At 45.5% G+C, this 22,198-nt stretch overlaps 1 protein-coding gene across 2 annotated transcripts in view; it reads left to right on the forward strand.

Annotated features, from left to right (window-relative positions):
- HDAC4 (histone deacetylase 4) overlaps nucleotides 1–22,198 on the forward strand; it is a 262,138-nt gene that overhangs the window by 207,199 nt on the left and 32,741 nt on the right. For both annotated transcript variants that reach the window (XM_050899544.1, XM_050899545.1), the window contains exons 15-17: nucleotides 5,341–5,474; nucleotides 13,786–13,906; nucleotides 18,543–18,589. In XM_050899544.1, coding sequence (XP_050755501.1) covers nucleotides 5,341–5,474; nucleotides 13,786–13,906; nucleotides 18,543–18,589 — 302 coding nt within the window. The remainder of the gene's footprint in view (nucleotides 1–5,340; nucleotides 5,475–13,785; nucleotides 13,907–18,542; nucleotides 18,590–22,198) is intronic.

Raw genomic sequence — 22,198 nt, forward strand, 5'->3', positions numbered from 1 at the left:
GCCTTGTCAATCATACACAAGACTTTGAACATACAGGAACATTTCCTACTAGAGGATATAGGTTTGACTCAGATCTGTGCCTCTAAATTTCATTTAAAATTACAGGTAACGGTAAGAATGCAGATTTTTGAGAACTGTGCTGCTTTGAAAAGGCACTGTTACAATGTTGTGATTTATTTTCCTTGGAGGCAGGGTTTAAAAAACAAGAAGGCGGCTTAAAATAAGAGGTGGAATATCACACTGCTTTTATATAGCACTGCACGATCCAGCGCAACGATATGAAGAAAGCTTAGTGTAGTTCACCTGTAAAATATCCTTTTCACGGCATTTATCCGTGTTAAGACTTCAAGGGCTTGGTTTTTCCATTGCTTTCTATCTCGTGCAGTTCTCTACATTTATGCTAGGTGAAAGGAGGAGGAAAAACACAATAAAATGCTGTCAAGGGAGGGGGTGTTGGGCATTCCCTGGCACTAATAAAGGTGCAAAGCCTAAAAGGTGAGACCTTTATACTAGCCCTATAACTAGTCCTTCACCTCGCCTAAAAGGCGAAGGACTGGTTTAATTAACCATCACGATCTGCTTAACAGTGGCAGGAAAAAAGAGCCTACTGCTATGGGCATGCAAGCGCAGAGAGGAAAGGCAGGCATTTCAGCTGCTGAGCATGTGTGTGCGAGTTAGGTTGCTAACGTTTTCTTGAAGTTGTCCACGGTGTGTCGGAAATTGTGTTTTTGGAGGTGGATACTAAAGCTTAATCGCTAGGATTGAACTATTCTTTGAAAGGCAGGAAATTAAAGTCGTGGGTATTTTTCAAAGCAAGCAGTGCTGAAGTGCATCAGGCTTCTTTTTCGCTAGGAAAATCCGTCTGTTTGATAAGTGGCTGCTTTGGAGACTGATCCCAACACGATTATGCGCTTTGGATTTCAGAGAAATTAAGATCGGAATTGTTGTGATCATTTTGTGAGAGGGCTGGAAAAACCAAACCTCATTCGATGGCCCTAATGAAGCCAACCGTGATCACTCGAGACATGAATGTGGCTCTTAAGAGATCGGTTATTGTCCAACAGACAAAGGAATTGTTCATCGCTTTCATGTTCGGGGTATTATATAGAAAACGCTCATGTTTTCTCTGGACAGAGTTAGGACCAGACAGCTTAAAATTCTGGGGTTTATGTGTAATTTATTTTCCTGTCTCTGTCAGTGACCGATACCTGAGACTTCAAAGGTATAGGGAAAGAACAACATAATGCACCTCTCAAACATGATGTGCGTTACTCCACATGAAAGTGAAAACAGTGCCCTTCCTGACTTCTTCGAGCAATCGGTTTTATGTCCCGAAGCATGACATTTAATTTTCCTTCCTACTAGCATATAAAAGAAAGCTAGTCCTTGAACTTGCCCTCGCTAGCACAAGTAGCCCCCTTGACTTTAATGAATACTTCTGCATGCACTGTTCTACGCACTTGAATAAGACTTCTCAGGTTAGGCCATTAATTTGCATAGCTCCAATTATCCAGTCTCTGATCTCCCGTAAAAATGGTTCCACAAATTATTCTGGTGTTCTGCATTAAAGTATTTTTCATTTCTGATGAAGGCATTTATTCTCTCCTGCGCAGAGCAATATAATTATCTGAACCTCAAATCATATGTTTGTTCTGCCAAGAAAAGCGAGTTGGTTATGCTTTAGTGCTGACCTTTAAAAATGATTGTTCTCATGTCTTAAAGAGTATTGCTTCCAGCACCACTTAATTTAACTTGTAATGGCCAATGGAGTTTCGTATTTTAAGCTTAAATTGCCAAGCTTTCCTTTGTGTGTGTGTGTCTTCATCCGAGTGTCCCCAACCACAGGAAGGAACTTGGAACAGTTCCCTTCTTTCCAGTGGTTTAGTTTTTAAAAAAAGAGAAATATTGAGTGACGTGTGATTACAGTATGGAAGAACTTCATTGAGACTCTACCGTTATCATTGAATCATTGGGAAAGGAGAAGCTTTATAGATCGACCAAATTCTATAAACTCCACTGTAGTCTCTGTTAACAAATGGAGTAGACGTCCTACCACCCCCTTTTCTGAAAACCTTTTCTTTAACCCCTTCGCCTTACCTACGTTGAATAGGCTCGGTTACCAAAACCCAGTTTAGATGTACGCATGTTATTTTAAACACGTGTAGCTTTCCGGCGCTTGCGGATGCAGATGAAGAGGTGCTGCTTCGTGTGGCCGGGGATCTCGCCCACAGCTACCTGGGTTGGCTCTCAGCGGTGCGGCTCTCTTAGCTGGCACCGACGAGGACGAGCTGATAAATACCACCGCCTACTTGTGAGCTGACACCAAACTTTCTCCAAAAAACCTGGGAGATACCTGGCAGATCTGCTGCACTGTAGGAAGACAAAGGAAGAACAGAAGAACATAAGGTCAATGCAAAAAGCTGTTTTTTCATTTGCATTTATCTTTGATTTGATCTGTGTTGGCTTCTGCCCTGCCAGGCTCTAGGGTTACCCAGGTACAAAATAGAGAACAAGACGGAGACTTTTAATCTGGCTAGGCATTGCTTTACCTAGGTACCTAGAGTTGCATCGTGATAGTTTTTCAGGACTAAGCTATTTAAAGCTTAAAGACTTGGGGAGAACACCTTTTAAAAAGAAACTTGCAACACAGATTCACATATCAACTATTTAAATGGTCTTAGAGCCCTTCCAACATTGCAGTGCGATCAGTATAATTCACTGTCAGGTTGTGCCCGGCTCCCAAGTAGCGAAAAGATTTGTTAGAGCGACAGCGTTAAGCATCGTCTGCGAATCCAGGAGGCGAGCAAGAAAAGGCTGCTTAAAAAACACGCCTTGAAAATGCTTGATTTTTTTTTTTTCCCCCCCACAAACATACGAAGGCATGGCATGAGCTAGCCTCAGATTTATCTCCAGGTTGGAGCGTCCTTTGCAAATGAGGTGCAGCTTTCTTGTTCATAGCTTTCCTATATTGTATTGTACTTCTCCCATTTCCGTTAGTGAATTCTCTGACGCGCTCTCCTGCCTGTGCTCCGTGCGGCGTGCTTTCCCGTTGCCCTTCTCTTCGGCCATCGCCAAAAGGCCTCAATGGCACCATCTTTTAGTCCTTGGTCTCTAAGGTCAGTGTCCCTCAGAGGTTGCAGTCCCGGCCCCGCTGACGCCGACGGCAGAGTGCCCACGGTGTGAAGGGAGCCAGGCTTGCACCCAGCCGGGTCAGCAGCCATCTGATGAATGACTTGCTGCTTGTACTTCTTTTTGTTAACATTCAAGGCTAGTTGTTGACTGTGAATACGTATGTCGAATAGATACGCAGGCAGCTTTTGACTTTAAATCTAGAAAGCCTAGTTGTAGTCCCTGTAGATATGTCTGGAAGTCAGAGAAGGCAGAACCGCTTTCCTTTCTTTAATACGAATGATTTAGCCAAACCTAGTCCCATACGGTGTAGGAGGACATCTACATAGGGTTCTTTTGGGTAACAAATACTTCGTCAAAAGGCATGATGTCCCCTGAAGATGAGTTTCCTTCCAAAATGAATCAACCTGAGGCGAGGTTACCGCAGACCTTGCGCTAGTTTGAATGAACTCAGACTGGCGAGTTCTCATGGACAGCCAGCCTTACCGCTGGGCTACAGCTTCTTCTCGGGTGACATTTACAGCGCTTGCCTTTGCCCAGCAGCTCCTAATGAAGTTTGATGCTGGGAATCAAACGTGGGAGACCTCTACAGAGCTTTGCAGCACGATCTTATTTAACTGAACTTTGGCTAACCCAAAGGCAGTCAATTAACCGGTGCTCTGTTCTCTTCCTAGAACTGAATGTGGTTTGGGTTTTGTTGGGGTTTTTTTTTTTTTTTTCTTTTTTTCTTTGCACTCACCTACAGCAAAGCGAGGAACTGCCAGATACCTCCCCTAAGGCTGAATACCTGAAAGTGTCAGTGCCAGGGTTCGCCTCAGAGGGGAAAGCCAAATTTTTCAGTGGCGGAACATGCCTACACTCGGTCAAAAGGTGTGATGGCAGCTCGAGCCAAGCTCGGGTGCATGCAGCGGCACGGCGCTCAGCTCCAGGCTGTGTGTCCATGGATGTTCTCAGAGTCTGGTTTCTTGCAAGCCCCTTTGAACTCCATGCAGTTGCAAATCGTGCTGTTTATCGGTGCTTGAACTGGCAACATGAAAGCCAGCTCCGGTGAGCTCCGTGAGCGGCGTTCACGCCGCCCGCCGCAGCATAGCTGCGCTCGTCTGGGATTTCGGAGGAGCGGTATCGGTTGGAGCGCAGACCCTTCAACGTCGGGATCTGGGAACAGCTCCTGCCTTCGCTCCTAATTCAAAGGCTTTGGATTCTCGTCAGGACCTTTGATTTGCAACTTTATACTGTGCTTTCAGACAGATATTTCTTGCAAGAAACCTTACTCCTTGGGGGGAAAAAAAAAAAACCAACCCCTTTTGTTCTGTTTTCTGGAGCTTCTGGCTGAAGGGAAGGGTAGATTTAAATATTTAACTATGTCTCTTTTGCTTGAGTGAAAAAAAAAAAAAGGTCTTTTGTCACCGGGACTGCATAGCTGTGGAGGACCTGCTATTTTCCTCCAGTGGAACATTGGCTATGAAATCATAACTCCCCTTCCAAAAACGTACCCGGGCAACTCTGGAGCATGAATCAAAGTCTCCTACGCTGTTGTCATGCCATAAATACTTGGTAATGCAAGGGGATTTAGCTGCCTGACTCCCACGTTCAAATGAAACAACACTGCTAAATACCTACATATCGTGCTGAATAATTATGCCCAAGTGTGTGCTAATAGCCTTAATTAGCATGTTGTCAAATAATGTTGATGCAAAGACTTCAGCACAAACTATTTTATGAAACGTAGTGCTTGCTAACGACTTACTCCTCCTGGTTTTTAATCCCAAGCCCTAGAGTCATTTTAGCAGCAATTATAAAACTACCCGGCGGAAAAGTTGCAAGTCAGTCCGCTCCTAGATCACGTTCCTACGCCAGCACCTCTGTACTCACACTGATGTTTTCAGTTGTCACCTCCTCCTGTCACTCTCACGGCTTCAGCCTGCAGAGTTGTTGGTAACTAATTTCTTTTCCGTATCTGTTGAGGATTTCCAGAGGAAGCGATCGTTGCAGGTTTGGTGCCGTCTCAAAGCAGCGTCTTGGATTTTAATTTCTTAGAGCTCTGTGGCTCCTGGTAAAACACACACGCTTTGTCTAGAAGTGTTCAGTTGAATATGAAGTGCTACAGTAAAAAAAAAAAAAAAAAAAACAAGTTTTTTTTCCATATATCTGGCAAATTTTATTTTATTTTTTTTCTTTTAACCGAGAGCAATTTTGTAACCTCTGCTGCAGGCCTTGTATATGACACCTTGATGCTGAAACACCAGTGTACCTGTGGAAACACAAACAGCCACCCAGAGCACGCGGGGAGGATCCAGAGCATCTGGTCCCGGCTCCAGGAGACGGGTCTCCGTGGCAAGTGTGAGGTAATAAAAATACCAGCGAAGGGGGAGATGAGGTGGTGGACCTGGGAGAAAGGGAGACTTTGGATTTGTCTGGCTGATTCAACTGCTGGATTACGAGTGGTTTTGGGGGCCGATTTCTGGTCTGGATGATAGCATATGTACCGAACCCGCAGCTCGGGCTGTTGACTGCTACCTGGATGTGCAAACTTTATACTGCATTCTGGCTTGAAATTTTTATAGCTCCAGCTGTTGGCAATGTTTTGCCATATGTGGCCTAAATTTAATCCATTCCTAGATGACTGCTTATGCTTGTGTGTGCGCGTCTGTCAGGAGTATTTTTCTAGCGATCTGATTTCATTGCATTGCAATGGCTGTTAGAAATGTCGTGAAACGTTGGAGGATGCTCTTGCCCGATGTTGCAGTGAAGCTGCTTCTCTAATTTTCCATCCTATTCCCTGTAAACTGGAAGTCCCTACCAAGCGTTGGATCTTGAAGCGGCCAAAGATAAGAGCAAGATATGAAGTAACCATGTTACTTGTTATCACTCCAATCATAACAACAAAAGCTGTGGAGCAACAAGTTTGTATTTCTGTGGTTTAATAGCTTTTTTAATACTCTTTGATCATAAGAGTCATGATAATGATAAGTAATGGTCAACCTGTAGTGAAGATACTGTAAAAAGAATGAGGGTAGGAGGATGTAACTAAGCGCTGTTCCATCACAAGAGGTTAAATTAACTTTATTGGACATGCGTATTTTAAGAGCAAAGCAAACTAAGAGAAAAGCCTAGATACTAAAATACAAAGACTAATGATTAATAATAGTGATTAATAATAATAATTATTCATAACTAATAGCAGTGGTGAGAAATTAATGGCAGTGTGCGTTCGTCAATTCTTTGAGCATCTGAGGGGACTGAATCACACGGCGTATTTGAGTTAGGTCAGCATCTGGCTAGAAATATTTTCCGAGCAATCGGAAAAGACATCCACGTGGTGGCAGCATTGCCGTTGGCTGAAGGTCCCCGTCGTACCCTTATTTATCCCTGTAGGGAGCAAGGAAGAACTTCAAACCTGTTTCCATCTGTGGAGACCCATGTAATTGAATTTTGGGATTATTATTTGGGACCAAAAAAAAAAACCCAAACCCCCAAAACAAGTACCTCACTGCTGTCTAGCTCCTCTGTGTAGAAGCAGGAGTTAAATTCTGCAGTGCTAGTTGCCTTGTCTCCTAAATTTGTGTTACAGATGTGTTCTCTTAATGTGTAAATGCTTCACTGTATGATCCCAGGCAACTGTTGTTTTCCTTAATTTGGTCTTTTCGGTTGCTCTCACAATTGGAGTTGTTCTTGATGTTCCCCTGCTTTCCACCTCTGTTTCCCTTCTGACCATTGGTGAAATTCAACCTCATCTTGACTATTCCTTTTTCTGAAAACGATAAATATGTGTTGTTAGCTTCCTGCCTCAATTCTGGTGTTTTCTTCTCTGATGGCTTTCTTACGCCATTTCAGGATAACCAGCAGCTCTAATTGCACTTGCTTCTCTCTCTGGTTAGCTTTCCTGTTCCTTTACCCCCACTGTCTACTAGTCCTGCCCAGACCTGCATTAAAGTTTCCTCCTTTATCTTAACTTTTCTCATGGGCTTGATGGGCACGACCTTTCCCTGTTTCTGCATCTCCTTCCCACATCCTCACTTCACTCTTCTGTTCTTGATAGGGTGTTTTCTGGAGCCACTCATTCCCTTTCCGTTGTCCTTGACCGATGTAATTCTTTTCCGCGTTGCAAAGCCATTTGATCACTTCCCTGCCCTTCAGAGTCTTTCTGAAGCTCCTCAGTTGGAACCTGTCTATCACTGAGCAGACTGGAGAGCAATCAATATAGGGGTTTCCTTCAGTGAAGATTACCTTCACATCAGGTACACTTGCATGGCAAGGGGATAGCTTTTTAGACACGAGTGGTCTCTGCTGCTACGTTGGAGCATGGGCATGAGCTGTTGGCATTGCCTGGGATGATGGACTTGTCTCCTTACCACAAAGACAGGAATGCTAGACTTAACATGTCGAAAGCTTCATTTTGTGGGACATATTCCATGATAGGACTGATTTAGAAGGAAGTTTGGAGTCTGGCCTAGTAATTACGCTTACTTTTAATAATTATATTACTTTTTCAAATCCCTGTTGCCTTTTGATGACACCAAGCTGAGTGGTGCGGTTGACACGCCTGAGGGACAGGATGCCATTCAGAGGGACCTGGACAAGCTCGAGAAGTGGGCCCACGTGAACCTCGTGAGGTTCAACAAGGCCAAGTGCAAGGTCCTGCACATGGGTCGGGGCAACCCCCGGGATCAGTACAGGCTGGGGGATGAAGGGATTGAGAGCAGCCCTGCCGAGAAGGGCTTGGAGGTACTGGGGGATGAAAAGCTGGACGTGAGCTGGCAATGTGCGCTCGCAGCCCAGAAAGCCAACCGTATCCTGGGCTGCGTCAAAAGAAGCGTGGCCAGCAGGTCGAGGGAGGGGATTCTGCCCCTCTACTCCACTCTGGTGAGGCCCAACCTGGAGTACTGCATCCAGCTCTGGAGTCCTCAGCACAGGACAGCCATGGACCTGTTGGAGCGGGTCCAGAGGAGGCCACAAAAATGGTCAGAGGGCTGGAACCCCTCTGCGATGAAGAAAAGCTGAGAGAGTTGGGGTTGTTCAGCCTGGAGAAGAGAAGGCTCCGGGGAGACCTTATTGCGGCCTTTCAGTACTTAAAGGGGGGCTTATAAGAAAGATGGGGGACAAAGTTTTTAGTAGGGCCTGCAGTGATAGGACAAGGGGGAATGGTTTTAAACTAAAAGAGGGGAGATTCAGACTAGGTATAAGGAAGAAATTTTTTACAATGAGAGTGGTGAGGCACTGGCACAGGTTGCCCAGAGAGGTTGTAGATGTCCCATCCCTGGAAACATTCAAGGTCAGGTCGGACGGGGCTCTGAGCAACCTGATCTAGTTGAAGATGTCCCTGCTCATTGCGTGGGGGTTGGACTAGATGACCTTTAAAGGTCCCTTCCAACCCAAACCGTTCTGTGATTCTATGATGTTGAAGCTCCATGCAGGACAGCGTGAGCTGTGCCTTCTCTCCCCACCCGCAGTAGCGTCCGTGTGATGTGCAAAACTGTAGCAGAGCTGTTTATATGAGGATGATGATGCAGCCTGTTATGTATCTACATTTTTTTATTTTTTTAATGGATTATAACTGCTCCATCTGCGTAGCAGCCCTACAGGTACTCGGAAGAAGGAGGTGAATATTTTCAGAATTACTACTAGGTCTGCAGCGAGTCAGCAGCAACACCTGGATTATTAGCACTCAGAAATTTGCCAGGCTGTACACTTTATTTTTTGCTGAGCTCCTGTTTTATTCTGTGTTATTTTTTTTTAGCTGGTCTTGCTGACGGACACATCTGGGCGCGCTCATTTTTATCTTCACGGTTGCAGGTCTCTTGTCCTGTGCCTGAGACATTGTGAGCCAGTTCAGTAAGCCCAAGGGCCTGATGTGAAAATTGTTTGTGATTAGGTAGTTTAATCCATTTCTTACAACTCGTATTTGTAAAAGGACGGTTTGAACTTCGACATTTCCGTATCCTCACGTTTCCCCTTCCTTCCTTAACAGCCCTTTGCTGTGGTCAGGGTGTGGGTACAGTTTGATCCTGTTGGTTGCAAGTAGTTGGTTGACACGGATTAAAACCACAGCGCCCTGCGTAGTAAATAATCCCGTACACACGGTGGGGGATCAGACGAGACTCCGCTGGATCCCTGTCCTCTTCCAGAAGGAGTTTAACAGCTCTCCTTCTCCCCCACGACTGCACACTGCAAATAAATCCCAGCTCTGCTTTCTCATGCAAGCTCAAACAATTCTCGGTGTCTGTCTCCTGGAAATGTTCTTTTGGTGTTTCTGTTGCACACATGCCCCAAGCCAGAAAAGGGCTCGCAGATAAATATTTTCGTCATGCATGCAAACAAATACTTGCTTTGAAATTTCAGAAATGCACTAAGTGAAAACCTGTTTTCATCAGGCAGCCGAGAGGCTCCTAGACAACCTGCCAAGTGCTAAGTTCCTACCATTTCTCTCGGAGGCAATAGAAGTGATCCAGAAGGGGCGCAAATATTTTTAGAACAGGAAAAAACCACATCGCTTCTCCCCCCGCCTCTCATTTTTCAGCAGTGAAACAGATATGTATTTGCTAAAGTTGTCCAAAAACGGTTTTACCTCCAGCTGAGGGGAAAATGCGCGCCAGATTTGCGGTGTGATAGGTAAGAGTCTGGCAGAATCGCAGAAATTTAAAGATGACCCTTCGGAGTGAAAGCATTTGTCCAAACTTAACGACAGCTGCGGTTTAGAGTATTGCTTGTTTAATTAAGTTAGCTTTATAAAATACGGCAATTACTCTGCTGTACGTTCAGAATTTAAAAGCAACAATTATCCTAATTGAGGCAATCGCAATAAAAGACTCTGCCCCCCCCCCCCAAATGAAAACCCACAATCACGGTATAGAGTAATCCTCCCAGCCTTCATCAAGAGCTTGAGGAAATCAATAGGTTTTGTTGTGCGTTTCGGAGGTAATCAAATCCTCGGGCTGCTCGACCAGGATGGGGATGAATGAGTTCCTCAAGCAGGGTCCGTCTCCAAGCATATCTTGGCAGCGATCCCGCGTTGTTTAAAGCATGAGGACTGTTAGCTGAAGGTTAATTGCAGCTACGGAGGACTGACATGAAAAACCAGACCCGGGGCTGGGCCATCTGTAAGAGCAGAGCCTTGTCCGCGGCGTTCCTGGCAACAGCGTCGGGCGGGCGTCAGGTTGGAGCGCAGGATGAGTCCGGGCGGTGAAGCCTTCGGAGAGCCGCTCCGTGCCCAAGGTTTCCCATCGCAAAGCGCCGAGGGCACGTGGGAGGTGGTGGCGGTGGTGCCTGGGAAGTCAGTCTCTGGAGAGAAACTTTATAGCTACTTTCATGGCTTTTTGTGGCTTTTTTTGGGGCCACAGTCGGAACAAGATCTGGCTTGCGGTCTCTGAAGATTCGTACCCTGTCCTTTTGCAGCATTGTGGGGTGAAAAGGTGAATAAAATGCAAACCAAGAGACTAGTGGGTTGGTTTTTTTTTTTTTGTTCAAAATGCAAAGGAAAAGCTGGCTCCAAAGAAAATGGATGAAGAGTGCAGAAGGATGTATATAAAGCAGTGGGAGAGGAGAGAGGTGGTGTGGTGATACGAAGGTCGTGTTTTGTGCAGAGGGAGGCACGAAGGAAACAGAGTAAAGAGCCAACTAGTTCATCAGGGTTAAGAAGCCAACTTCTGAGCTGAAAAGCCAGGCTTTAGCAGCCAGGAAGGAGGTTAGACAAGAGGGGGGTAATATGGAGTGGGCAAGCTCCATAGGCAACGCGAAGCCTCAAAGATAAGAGTATGATGACTTACGAGCTCTTAGAAAGTGAAGAACAGCTCAAATTAGGAGCCTGGACGGCAGGCTGAGCCATAGATTGAGATACAAGTTGTGATGGGTCTGGTAAGAGGAGCGAGGGATGTGTTGTGTTCTCTTAACTTTATTTTGCGGAGATGGAATTCATTTTCTTGCTGTCTTTGTGTTAGAGCCAAGGGCAAAGCTTGCGGCGCGTGAGTTGGGAGATGAGAAAGGTGCAAAAGCCTCTTGAGCATAATCCTTTCTAACCAGGCAATGTTTGCTGCGAGGTTTATGGTGTTGGGTTATGGTGTCAGTTATGGGTGTCACGTGGAAGGGGAGGGTGGCGTTGACACCTTCCTAAAGAGCACGGAGCTTGGATGTCTTGGTAGGGTCGCCTACTTTAAACGGGAGGAGCCCTTCCCCATCCTGGGGAGCTGAAGGCGTTTGCATCCCCGGAGGAGCTGGAGCGTTACTGCGACAGGCTGCCCTTCTCCTGGTGGCTTCACGTAACGCCAAGAAATACAAGATGCTATTTCTGTACGTCCCCTAAATGTAGCTGCTGAAAATGGGTCAGTACGCCTTGTTCAAAGGAAAAGAGTTGGCATATGGGTTAGAGGCAAGCTGTAAAAGCCTTTAAGGGGGGACTGAGGCAGGCTTACCAGGAACAAAAAAGAAAGACAGGATAAAAGTTCAAGGGGGATTTGCCAGATATTTCCATCCCTTCTGGGTCTAGCATTTTTGTGATTATTGCCTCTTTAATGGGCTGCTGTATTTTTGCCTCATCATTAACCTCAGGAAACCTAGGTGGTGGAGCAGAGCACGGAGAAAATGAAAGAGGAACCGGAGAGCAGAAATGCCAAAATTAGGAGAGGGCAGAGCGCGCAAGCGCTCCTGCCGTGCTTTGATTTCTGCTGCCTTATGCCTCGAACGGTTTGACAAAGTGATTTCCTGTGCGCTTTGCAACACGTGATGGAGGCTTAGGCTGAAGGTTTGAGACCAAAAAAAAAATCCCTCGAGTTTGTTCTGCGGACCGTGCTTCAGAGGCGGAGGTCCTGGAGCCCCCGTGCCCCCGGCGCGCTCCGCCTGAGGATGCTCTGGCTGGGCCAGGCTGCAGCCCGAGATGGCGGCGCGGTGGGAAAGCAGGCACTGCTTGGCTGGAAGTGCCGATGCCTTTGAAGCATCTTGTCTCTAGCACTCCTCTCCTGCAAAGTAAGCGGCACACGGCAGCGCTTTCTGAACGGCGGCAGCAGCTCTCAGGAGCGAGAGGCGCAGTTTGACCTTCTCTTCAGAACAGATTTTCCATTTGAAGGTCTGTTCTTTTTAGGAGCGTGATTTCTTTTTTTTCTCCCTTTTTTTCCTTGAAGCTATCCTTTTTTTTTTTTTTTTTTCTCTTGTTCTCATTAGAAACTCTGCTTCTCCAGGAACATGGAAGTCTTAAAAAAGCAACTGGCTTCGATGAAGCCAGGGCGAAGGCTGTGCAGGAGGTGCATGCGATCCTGCGTGGGCTGCCCAGCGGGATGCTCGTTGCTGAGGCTCGCATTTTGGGTGACCCTGGGACCTCTACAAGAGGCTTTCGGAGCCTTCCAACATTTTGCCGTTAACTATTTATATTTTAGTATTACTGTTGCAGAGGGGAATAAGCCTGTCATTCCTTCTGTAGGAAACAACCCCCCAAAGTGAGAACTCCTTTTAAAGTGTTTTAGTCCAAATCACGACAAAAAAATCGTGAAGTAATCCTAAGCCATATAAAATACTCCTTTTTTTTTTTTTTTTCTTTTTTTTGGAGGTGGGGGGAATGCACGCACGTTTCTGAAGCAAAGCAATCCTCATTTCTAAATAACTCCTTCCCCTCTCTCATGGCCACCTCTCAACTTACCCCCGACCCTCAGCGCTTTCTCGACTCGCTGCGTATTTCCCCTGCCAACATTTCGGAGGCAGTCGCAAGCTCCCAGTTAAAAAGGTGAAGTGTTTTTTCCGCTGCTGGGAGTTGGTTGCCTTCTCTGGTATACCTGATATCCCCCCGGCGCCGTCTGCCTGCTGGGGAGCACTCCCTCCTGTGCAAGAGACCACGGCATGGTCCTTGTATGCCCAAGATTTAGCATCTCCAACTAGCACTTTGTTCTTACAAACGTATTTTCCATCGCAAATGGGTGGTGGCAACAAAAGATAACGGCCAAAGGCGTGCTGGACCCCTATGACAGAAAAAGGGAGGAGATCCCAAATTTGTAAAATGTGAAGTTGGGTCCTGCTGACATCCGTAAAAGCTTTGCCATGATCTTCAGTGAAGCGCCAGGGTTTTGACTTCGGTGCGCATCTGCCCTTCTGGGTTTCAGCTGGCAAGAAAAGCAGGGATGAGCGTATTTGCTACAGTACTTCCAGCTCAACTTGCCTCATTAGAAAAGAAAACAGTTTGCAACAGAGTGAAACTTGTGGGATTTCCAAGATGAGTTTTAGAGCAGAAAGTTTGTAACTGACCCTTAAGCGCTCGAAGGTTCAGTTCGGGAAGCGGTGTGTTTAGGAGGATTTTTTAGGTTAGCTTAATAATCGTGGTGGGGATGTGTCGGCGGTGGTTTGGGGGGATGCATTTTCAACAGTGAATCACTTCATAATGGCTTATAACTGAAATCCTGAATATTAAGTAGTTGAGCAATACCTGTGTGATTTAGCAAATGCTCTGCAGTAATATTTTTAAAAACACAAAAAAATCTAAAGATGACTTTATATGTCAAGCTAATATTTTGAATAAGAGATTAAACCACAATCTGTCTTACGATGAATTTTTCCACATAAGAACCCATTTTAGTTTTTTGCTTACTGTATTTATGATTTGCTAAGGAAAAAGAGAAGTTCTTTAATGAGAGTTAAGCAGTTAATCAGTGATTTCATCACTCCTTTTCTTTCCTCTTTCAGTGCATTCGTGGAAGAAAAGCAACTCTAGAAGAGCTGCAGACAGTTCACTCGGAAGCCCATACGCTGCTGTACGGCACAAACCCTCTGAACAGACAGAAACTGGACAGCAAGAAACTTCTAGGTATCGTTCCCTGGGTGGGAGCAGGGGGGTCCCTTTCTGACCTCCCAACGCTCCCGCTACTGTCCTCAGCCCTGACTCGGGCAAACAGTTAGCAGTAGCGGTATGAAGGGTGGAACGTGGGGCTCCCTCCATCCTCAGCTCTGGGCAATTCCCAAGAGGATTCTTCCCACCTCTGTGCAATGTCTGCTTGAGAGTGGTACGAGGTATATCTTCCTTTCTTCAGCTAGATCCCTCAACCCTAGATAGCTAAAACTTCCTTTCTTTGATGTCTTCAGAACCTAAAAGGACATCTTCAATGTCTTCAAACCTCCTGTGAGGAGGAAGGTTAATTCAGAGTCTATTTTATCCCTGGTCACTCCTCTCTGCATGTTAGAAAGTTATCCATCGCTAGGTAGGAACTGGAACACCCTGCTGAGGACCTGGATCTGCAGCACCAACCAGCTGCGTAGACATCAACAAATAGCCGTCGGTTTTGTATGGATAATCCGCAAGAGAGATGCAGGGGCCTCTTAGATAGTCTTACATTTGTTTAATTTGGAGTAAGATTGTTTATCCCTTTCACTGGCGACTGGATCTTCCCGAAACGGGGCTGCATCTGTCGTAAAATATAGACGTTTTCCCTGCAAAAAATCTAGGGGACGGTTGTTCAGATAACCAACCCCCCCTAGCAACCAAACCACATTGATTTTAGCGCCTTACCTCCGTGGAGACATCATCTTCTCCCTTTACTTTGTGCCTTTTTGCAGCAGTAGGTGATAGGCTGGAGGGGCAAGTTTGGCAAGTTCTCAGGTGGGGATCAGCAAAAAGACAGTTCTGGAACCTAGAAGCCGAGAAAGTTTATTTTGGGATTAGCTTGACTTTGGATGATATAAAAAGAGGATTAACTTGATGGCCTGCATGATGTAGTAGTCGCAGCAAAAGAGCTGGAAAGATTTTGCAACGTACTCAGTATGTACATTAGATCCCCAAAGAGGAAAGCTATTAGCCAGTTGTTTAAACATGCAATTAGCACTGTATTTATAGCTAACTTACCACCTCTTTAAAACCCAGAGAAACGAAAGGTAGACACCTCTGGCTGAATGATAGCACAATTAGTACGTAAAGTTTAAAGAATTTATGATGTCATATCCTTGGTAGTGTAAAACTCTCGCCTTGCGTAAGGCGTATCCACCAGTCCAAAGAAACGGCACGTAAATCTTCCCCGGTAGATCTGAGAAGGCTCCTGGTTTGCAGTTTGCACCACCTTCACGCTGACTGATTTCTCTGCAAATTCTTGAGCCGTAGCGCTGAAGGTGTGTGAGGACGTGTGTCCCGACCGGCTGCTGCCGTGGGATCCAGGCGGTCCTCCAGCATCCGACCAGTTGGCTTCACCAGCCTGGAGCGGGCAGGTTTAGCACCCGGCCTCTGGCAGTGGTCATCATCTGCATGGAGGGGCTGAGCGGGCAGTGGGTCACCCTAACCCCTCTCCTTTCGGAGATACCCCTTGCAAGATAACGTTTTATAGGGTGGACTGTGATAACGCTGAGTGTTCTCCTGCTCATTCGAATGTCAGATCCTCTTGAGAAACTTTTCCACTCCCTCTTTGACTCTTGGCACAATCTGTGTCAGTAGTTCTGCAGATACATTTGGAGATACAAACAGTTTACTTGGTTAGTATTGGATCTGGGGATACCCAGGTTTTGCTGAACCATTCCTGATGGTTTGTTTAGAGAGCCTGAGGGAGGAGAAACTCTTGCTCTGCCTGTGAGTACTTCTGTAGTTTTGCTGTGTGTCCCCCATGTCTTTAATCACTTGTTTTAAAATCTCTGTAGAGATCAAGATCTTGATCTTGATCAAGATCAAGAGATCCCTGTAGTGAAGAGAAATAATTCTAATACCTGAGGGTATTCCAGTACAAAATGTTCCCTCTTTGGGTGTAATTTGCAAAGAAGACCCAAGTTGTCACAGAGCTGCAGCCCTAGGCAGAAGGTCAGGTCCTCAGGATCTCCAGTAGGAAGGGCTTTCCAGTAGCTCTTAGCTGAGCTTAGACCTTGTTTCCTAAACCCGCTTGGCACCATTTTAGCCTTGAGCTGCTAGCGGTGGGACTCGCTGCCAGCTCGCATGACCATCTTTGCCCAGACAGCAGTGGACCGCCTCTTCCCGCTGCCCGGTTGTCCTCCCGTTGCACGCCATCCCGTGCATGGGCCCCAGCTGGCACCGACCCTCGCGCCGAGCACCCAGTTTGGAGGAAGAGCAAACAGCTTCGCTGTTCAGCGTGGCTGCCAGTCATCCCACCAGGCAGGAGAAAATAAGTGGGTGGCTTGACAGCCAGGGATCCGGAGGGACAGCACGACGAGCCAAAATGAGAAGAGGAGTGAGCCTGGCTGGGATGTCTGCAAAGCACCCGGGGAGAAGTTCTCCTTTGGAACGGGGCAGGAAGGGCCACGCTAGCCCTAAAACCAGTTTCTTAACTTGATGGCTTCCACAGTGCTGGACCTGAGCAAGGGATCTGAGCCACTGATGTGTTGGGAAGACCTCCCCGAAAAACCTCGGAGTGCGCGTTTGTGTCTAGGGGTGAACAAGCCTGTAAGCAGCCCCTTGTTCGGCCGTGCTCTCCTGTTGCGAGTTTAAAAGGCTTTTAAATTTACAAAACAGCTTTGTGGGGTTCTTTTAAATATGTTAGAGCGTAAATGTGTGGCAGGTTTGAAGTTGGAGACCAAAGCTTTGTGTGAGGCTCACATATGCAAATGTAAGTTTGTTAGACCTGAGTGTCTTGACACGTGTACGACTCCGGTGGCTGACTCCGTGTAAACTCTTTGCCTTTGATATGTCTATGAGGAAGAAAAAGCATGAGAAACCTCAGCCTAAAAGGAAGAGCTTGTAAAGCCGGGGGATGAAAACACGGGATGTTTCTTTTTAAGCTTCTGCAAATGATAAGGGGGATGTCCCTTCATCTGGCAGTTCTTTAGGAGAAGGCGGGAAGGGGATAAATAGTTCAGGTTTTTCCGAATTGTAAGCAGGCGTCATTGTGGCTCTGCTGATTACTTTTACTTCTGCGGTTGTCCCGTAGCTCCTTACTTCTGAGTCTTACTCCTTTCTCAAAGAGTGCCCTTCTTTACACGTGTAGAAGAGACTTGCAACAGAAGCCCACCGCTGATGTCGAAGTGACTTTCCCCAGAGGACCCTGAGCATCACAAGGATTTGCTTTGCTGTGTTTTATCAGGCGGGTTTGAAGGTGGTGGCCTTCAAGGCAGGTTGCACAACTCTACCCCTGGAAGCGTTGCTAAAGCCCTTGAAAGTCTGCGGATGAAAAATACGAATCCGTCTCTCGTTTGACAGTGTGTACCTTTGGAACCTGTTGAACAAGTTTAAACTTAGGCAAATAAGGCTGCTTTTAATTTGTGGAGAGCAATCATCAATTATTGTCAAGAAGATAAATATCGAAATAATGGGTGGATTAGCAGTGAAAGATGTGACAGGAGGTCCGAGGCAGGATGATCTAAGAACTTCCATGTGGATCTAATCAAAGAGCGAATCTCGCTGTGCACTCAGATTAATAATACAGATGCATTAACTCCGCTTTCAGTCACAGGGATAACGTATGTGTCTGCGATGCGTTTGACACCAGCATGGTCCTCAGTAACTTCTGTCTGCTGTCATGCCTAATTCACGCTCTACAAAGGTGTTAGTTAGCATTTAAGGGAATTTATTCTTTCAATATAGACATGACCAGAACAAGAACCTGGTTTGGTGGGGGGGGGAAAAAACCCTCAACCCAGTTTATTTCACCGTTAGCTTTCGTTAACTTTAAATAGGTCTCAAGCAAATGAGTCTCAGGCAACGTACTCCAGATCTTCTACAGTGTCTGCACGCACATATTTCCTTCTCCCTTTGCCTGTGGCGCGTAGACACGTGTACGAGCCGTACACGTAGGGTGGTGATGGGTATGAGACGGCGTGTTCTTGTTTCAGTATAGGGTTTATAAACCTGCAGAATTTTGAATGGAGGATAATTTGCTCGTATGCAAGCCCAGAAAGTGATGTTACAATTCGTACAGATGCAAAATTAGCCCTGCAGATGGTTTTCTGCATTTTTCTCAAATTCTTAATGTCGGGTTTGCTCTTTCAGTCGAAACACATGTTTTCTTTGCTTGCCACCGGTTTATTTTTTGTCTTCCTCTTTTATGAAGCTCATGCGCTCCAAAGTCTTCTAGTAACTGCAGATGACTGATAATTAGGGTGTTTTTATGATTTCCTATCCTCCTTCAGTTGAAAGGGGTTAAAATGTTCATCTGAGAAGACACGCTGAGCAGTTGTTGGTAGCATCTCAGTCATTTATAGTCAGCGTGACTGCTTGAAATGTAGGACAGCACCCAAACCTTGCATAAAAATAAGTGATTTATAGAAGGCTTTTATATTGGAAAGGCGTTCGAACAAGCCCAAGTGTGTACATTGCGTATGTACGCGTTGTAATATAGCAGGGTTGGCTGTGTGTTTTCTGCAAATTGCAAGAAAACCCCGGTCTCTTACTGTGTTCGGAAAGATTGCAGCGTTGCCATAAAATTGGACCAAAATCTGGTGAACTTTGACTTTTTGACTTACAGGGTCCGTTGTTTTTTGTGTTTTCTGTTTTGTTTTTTTTTTTTTTCTCCCTACAGGTTCTCTAACGTCGATGTTCGTCAGGCTTCCTTGCGGTGGTGTCGGGGTGAGTACTCTCTTTAACGTGTAAATAATGTCCTGTTTGTTCTCCCGGTCCCATTGGTAACAAAAATTGTTGCTTTGCATTCCATCAAGTGGGTAATTGCAACCAGATGTTACCCATAAACAGGGTCTGCCTGGGGTGCGGGGTTGCAGCGACAGCCTCACGTGCCTTTCTTCAAAAGCAGCGTGAAGATTTTTAAACTGTTTTGGAGAGCCGAAGTGCGTGTGACATTCATAGGCGTGTTTCGTCTCTGGCTTTTAGGAGGAGAAACCTCATTTCCCAGGCAGTGATATTTAACGGCTTAGAGGTTACTACATTTGAAAGCAACGCTTGCATCCAAAAATGCTTTCTCCATAGAAAGCAAGATGTGCTTTTCATGCTGCTCGTGCTGCGTAGGTGTTTCATCTTCGGTATTTGTACTTCAGAGCTGCCTGCCTCCTAGCGCAGGTGGAAAATATATTAATAAAATAGTGATATCGAAGAACAATATTTGGGAAGGTCCTGTAAATAGTAAGTTGCTGCTTTTGTGTCTGGGCTACATTACTGTCCTCGAATGAAATGTCTCGCAGGTTATGCAGCACTAGGGAATTGCAGTCTTCGGTATTTGGCATCTTTCGTTGCTCGAGCTCCAGGACAGTCACGCATGGATTCTGAAGGAGGTGACTAAAATAATCCTCCGTCCGTCATGGAGAAGCTGAACATTAGTTTTCATCTGTCAAGATTCCATATAATAAGACGACTTCTTTTTGTTGTTGTTTGTTCCCATAAGGCTGGCAAAAAAACCCCCAAATACCATCCCCATACCTTGTGTGGAAGGTTTGCGTTGTTGTTTTCCTTTGAAGCCTGAAAACTTGAAAGTTTTCCTTTCAAGTCAGACTTTCTGCTCTAAAGTTTCTGTGGAGGGTGACAGTACAGAAAATCTCGGAGAACAGGAAGGGAAAAGAATGACAAGAGACAATAAAAGGCACTGTGTTTGAAAATTCACAGTGGTAGTTCTTATGCATAATTGTAGCTCGTGAGGTTGAATTTAGAGGTCTGGATTCTGTTATGGAAATGAAACAAAATTGTTTTCTTCCTGAGTCTTTGCAAAATCGCTGCTTTGAAAATTATCCCGTCAAAAAAAAAAAAAGAAAAAAAAAAAAAAAGAGAATAATCGGCGTTTATTCATACCGCCACTGCTGAGCACTCGTAGAGATATTTTATTTTGTATTGTAAATATGCTGCAGTCTCCTAATTCATGGCAAATTTTTGGCTAGAGTTTAAAAGGTTTGGATTTACTCTGCCCTGCAGTCAGGCATGCCATTCAAAGCAAAAATTATCATTTGCAAATGAAGACTGAATGGTAACAAGCAGAGACAGTGCCTGAGCCTAGCGCGGTCCCAGAAGTCTTGCATTAAATCCTAAATCGAGGCAGGAAACGCCACAGTGCTGGTATTATCGATACGCTCCTAATAAAGATAGCATTTGCAGTTAACTTGCTGGTCGCTTGTCTCCGCAGACCCTTAAATATTAAATGAAACATTTGGGGACTTTTGTACAGTGTTTTAGCGATCCTAACAGATAATTTTCATGTTTGCTAGGAGAAGCTTTTTAAAACCAGTAATTGACTATCACATAGTTGATCACTAGTAAGATTTTTCGTAAAAACGGCTTTTGCTTGGTTTTCCTTCCCCAGCGACCTCGGGATACAATGCCGACTGTAAAGCTGCTGCTTTCCTGGCTGGTGCAGGAAAACATGGTCTTCGTTGCTTTTGGGATGCATTTTTAGTTAGTATACACACCCCAGCCATATATTTGTAGGGAAAAACGAGGCCGCGGTACAGAACAACGGGCTGTAGCGTATTAAGTGCTTTGCACTGGTGTGTGCCCTGGATGGGTTTAAGCGTAGACCGTCTCCTTCGGGGTAGGAGAGACGTACGGTGATCTCACGAGGTTCGTTCAACCCCCTTTTTCTACTGTCTTTCGAAGCGTGAGATTTGTCAAGAAAGCTGGCGGAGCAGCGCGGTATGTTTATTGAAGAAATAGAGGGGAAACTGTAGTCTTTGTTAGCGTGCCAGTTCTGCGAGACAAGTTGCTCTTGATTTGATTTGCTATGGGAAACTGTTGGAAGAAGCCCTATAGTGGGATCTGAGCTGGGGCCACAGAGCATGCCTTTCAGTAGCAGATGAAACCCAAATTATTTTCTGCACCAAAGAGGATGACAAGACATTTTTTTGAGATGCGTGTAATTTTTTTTTTTTTTTTTTTTTTTCCCCCAAGGAAATGAGAAAAAAAAAGTAATTTAAAAAAATCAGAGCCCAGGGTAAAACATCAGTTAGGAAGAATTTTAGTGCGAGAGGAGGTGTAACGTAAATCTGAGAAGTTTCGGCATGTGAATACTGCTGGGAGATCGAGTGCTTGTTATGGTATAATGAAATTATTTCAAATCATTCTAGCAAGAGAGCTTAAGGGGTGTTTTTCTGCTGTTGCTTGGCAGGCCCTTTGCAGCCTGCGAGGTGGCCATATAGCTTTTTTTGAGCGATGGAATTTTGTTTAGACTCTCCCTTGTTCGAGATTGCCAGGTTGGCAGAACATTACTCGTGGCTGAGCCGTAATCAGTCTCTGTTTTATCTTTTTCTTACAAGTTGAGAAGGTTGTGGAGAGTCAGCCCTGGTGCTGTAAGAAGTTTGTGTGGGCTCCAGTCACTTCGTACTGGTGAATATTTCCTGATGGTGAAGGAACGTGAGGTGCAGGAGATGATCAGAGCACCTGTAGGACATCACCTTGCCTCCCAATGCTTTGTAGCCCAGGTTTGAAGGAGAAGGGATTTATTTCAGCAGAGGTTGCGTTTTCTCCGACCATGTCACTTAATGATAAGTGCAGTCTAGGGGATGCTTCGTGGGTCTTTGCATTCAGCTCACCGCGACGCTAGACAGCTTTCCAGCCGGCTGACGGCTTCGGAAGGAGGATTTTCCCTAGAGAGCTTGATGCTGGTCTGCCAAATGCTTTCCAGGGGGCAAACATGATGCCATAAAGAAAAAAGAAAAGGAAAAAAAAGAATTTTCAAAAATTAGTAGAATAAGGTGGGACCAGTCCTCTTTTGGGTTTATTACTAGTTAGAAGACAGGAAATAGCGGTCAGAATTACAATCCTTGAGAAATCTGTGTATTCACTGAAACGTTGCGATGCAGGGGATGGGTCATAAGCAAGTGTCCTTCGCTGATGGTATGAAATTTATTTGGGGTCTTCAAAGCGAAAGCTGCCTGCAAAGAAATATGAATGGTGTCGCGATAACGAGAAACTAAATAGTAATGTAGCACATTAAATTCAGTGTTGGATGCAAAATAATGCCTGTGGGCTTGGAGGGGGACTGGCCCGGAGCAGGTGAAAGCTGAACGATTGCTGTTCCTTATAATTCAGGGCTGAGGGTGTCAGATGAAGTTATGGGCTGGAAAGCTTGAAACCAAGTCCTTCTTCTGCAAACAATTAAAGAAGGCAGTTCTCTTCCGTAGGGGATGTTACGTAGATTAAAAGAATAGATGGATCTGAAAGGCGACGTAGAGCGATTTATGGGGGAGAAGCCCATGAAGAGCTGTTAAGCGCCAGGATGAAGGATGAAGTCTGGAGCTTGGG

This window comes from Gymnogyps californianus, chromosome 7 (assembly GCF_018139145.2).
Source record: "Gymnogyps californianus isolate 813 chromosome 7, ASM1813914v2, whole genome shotgun sequence".
Lineage (NCBI taxonomy): Eukaryota > Metazoa > Chordata > Aves > Accipitriformes > Cathartidae > Gymnogyps > Gymnogyps californianus.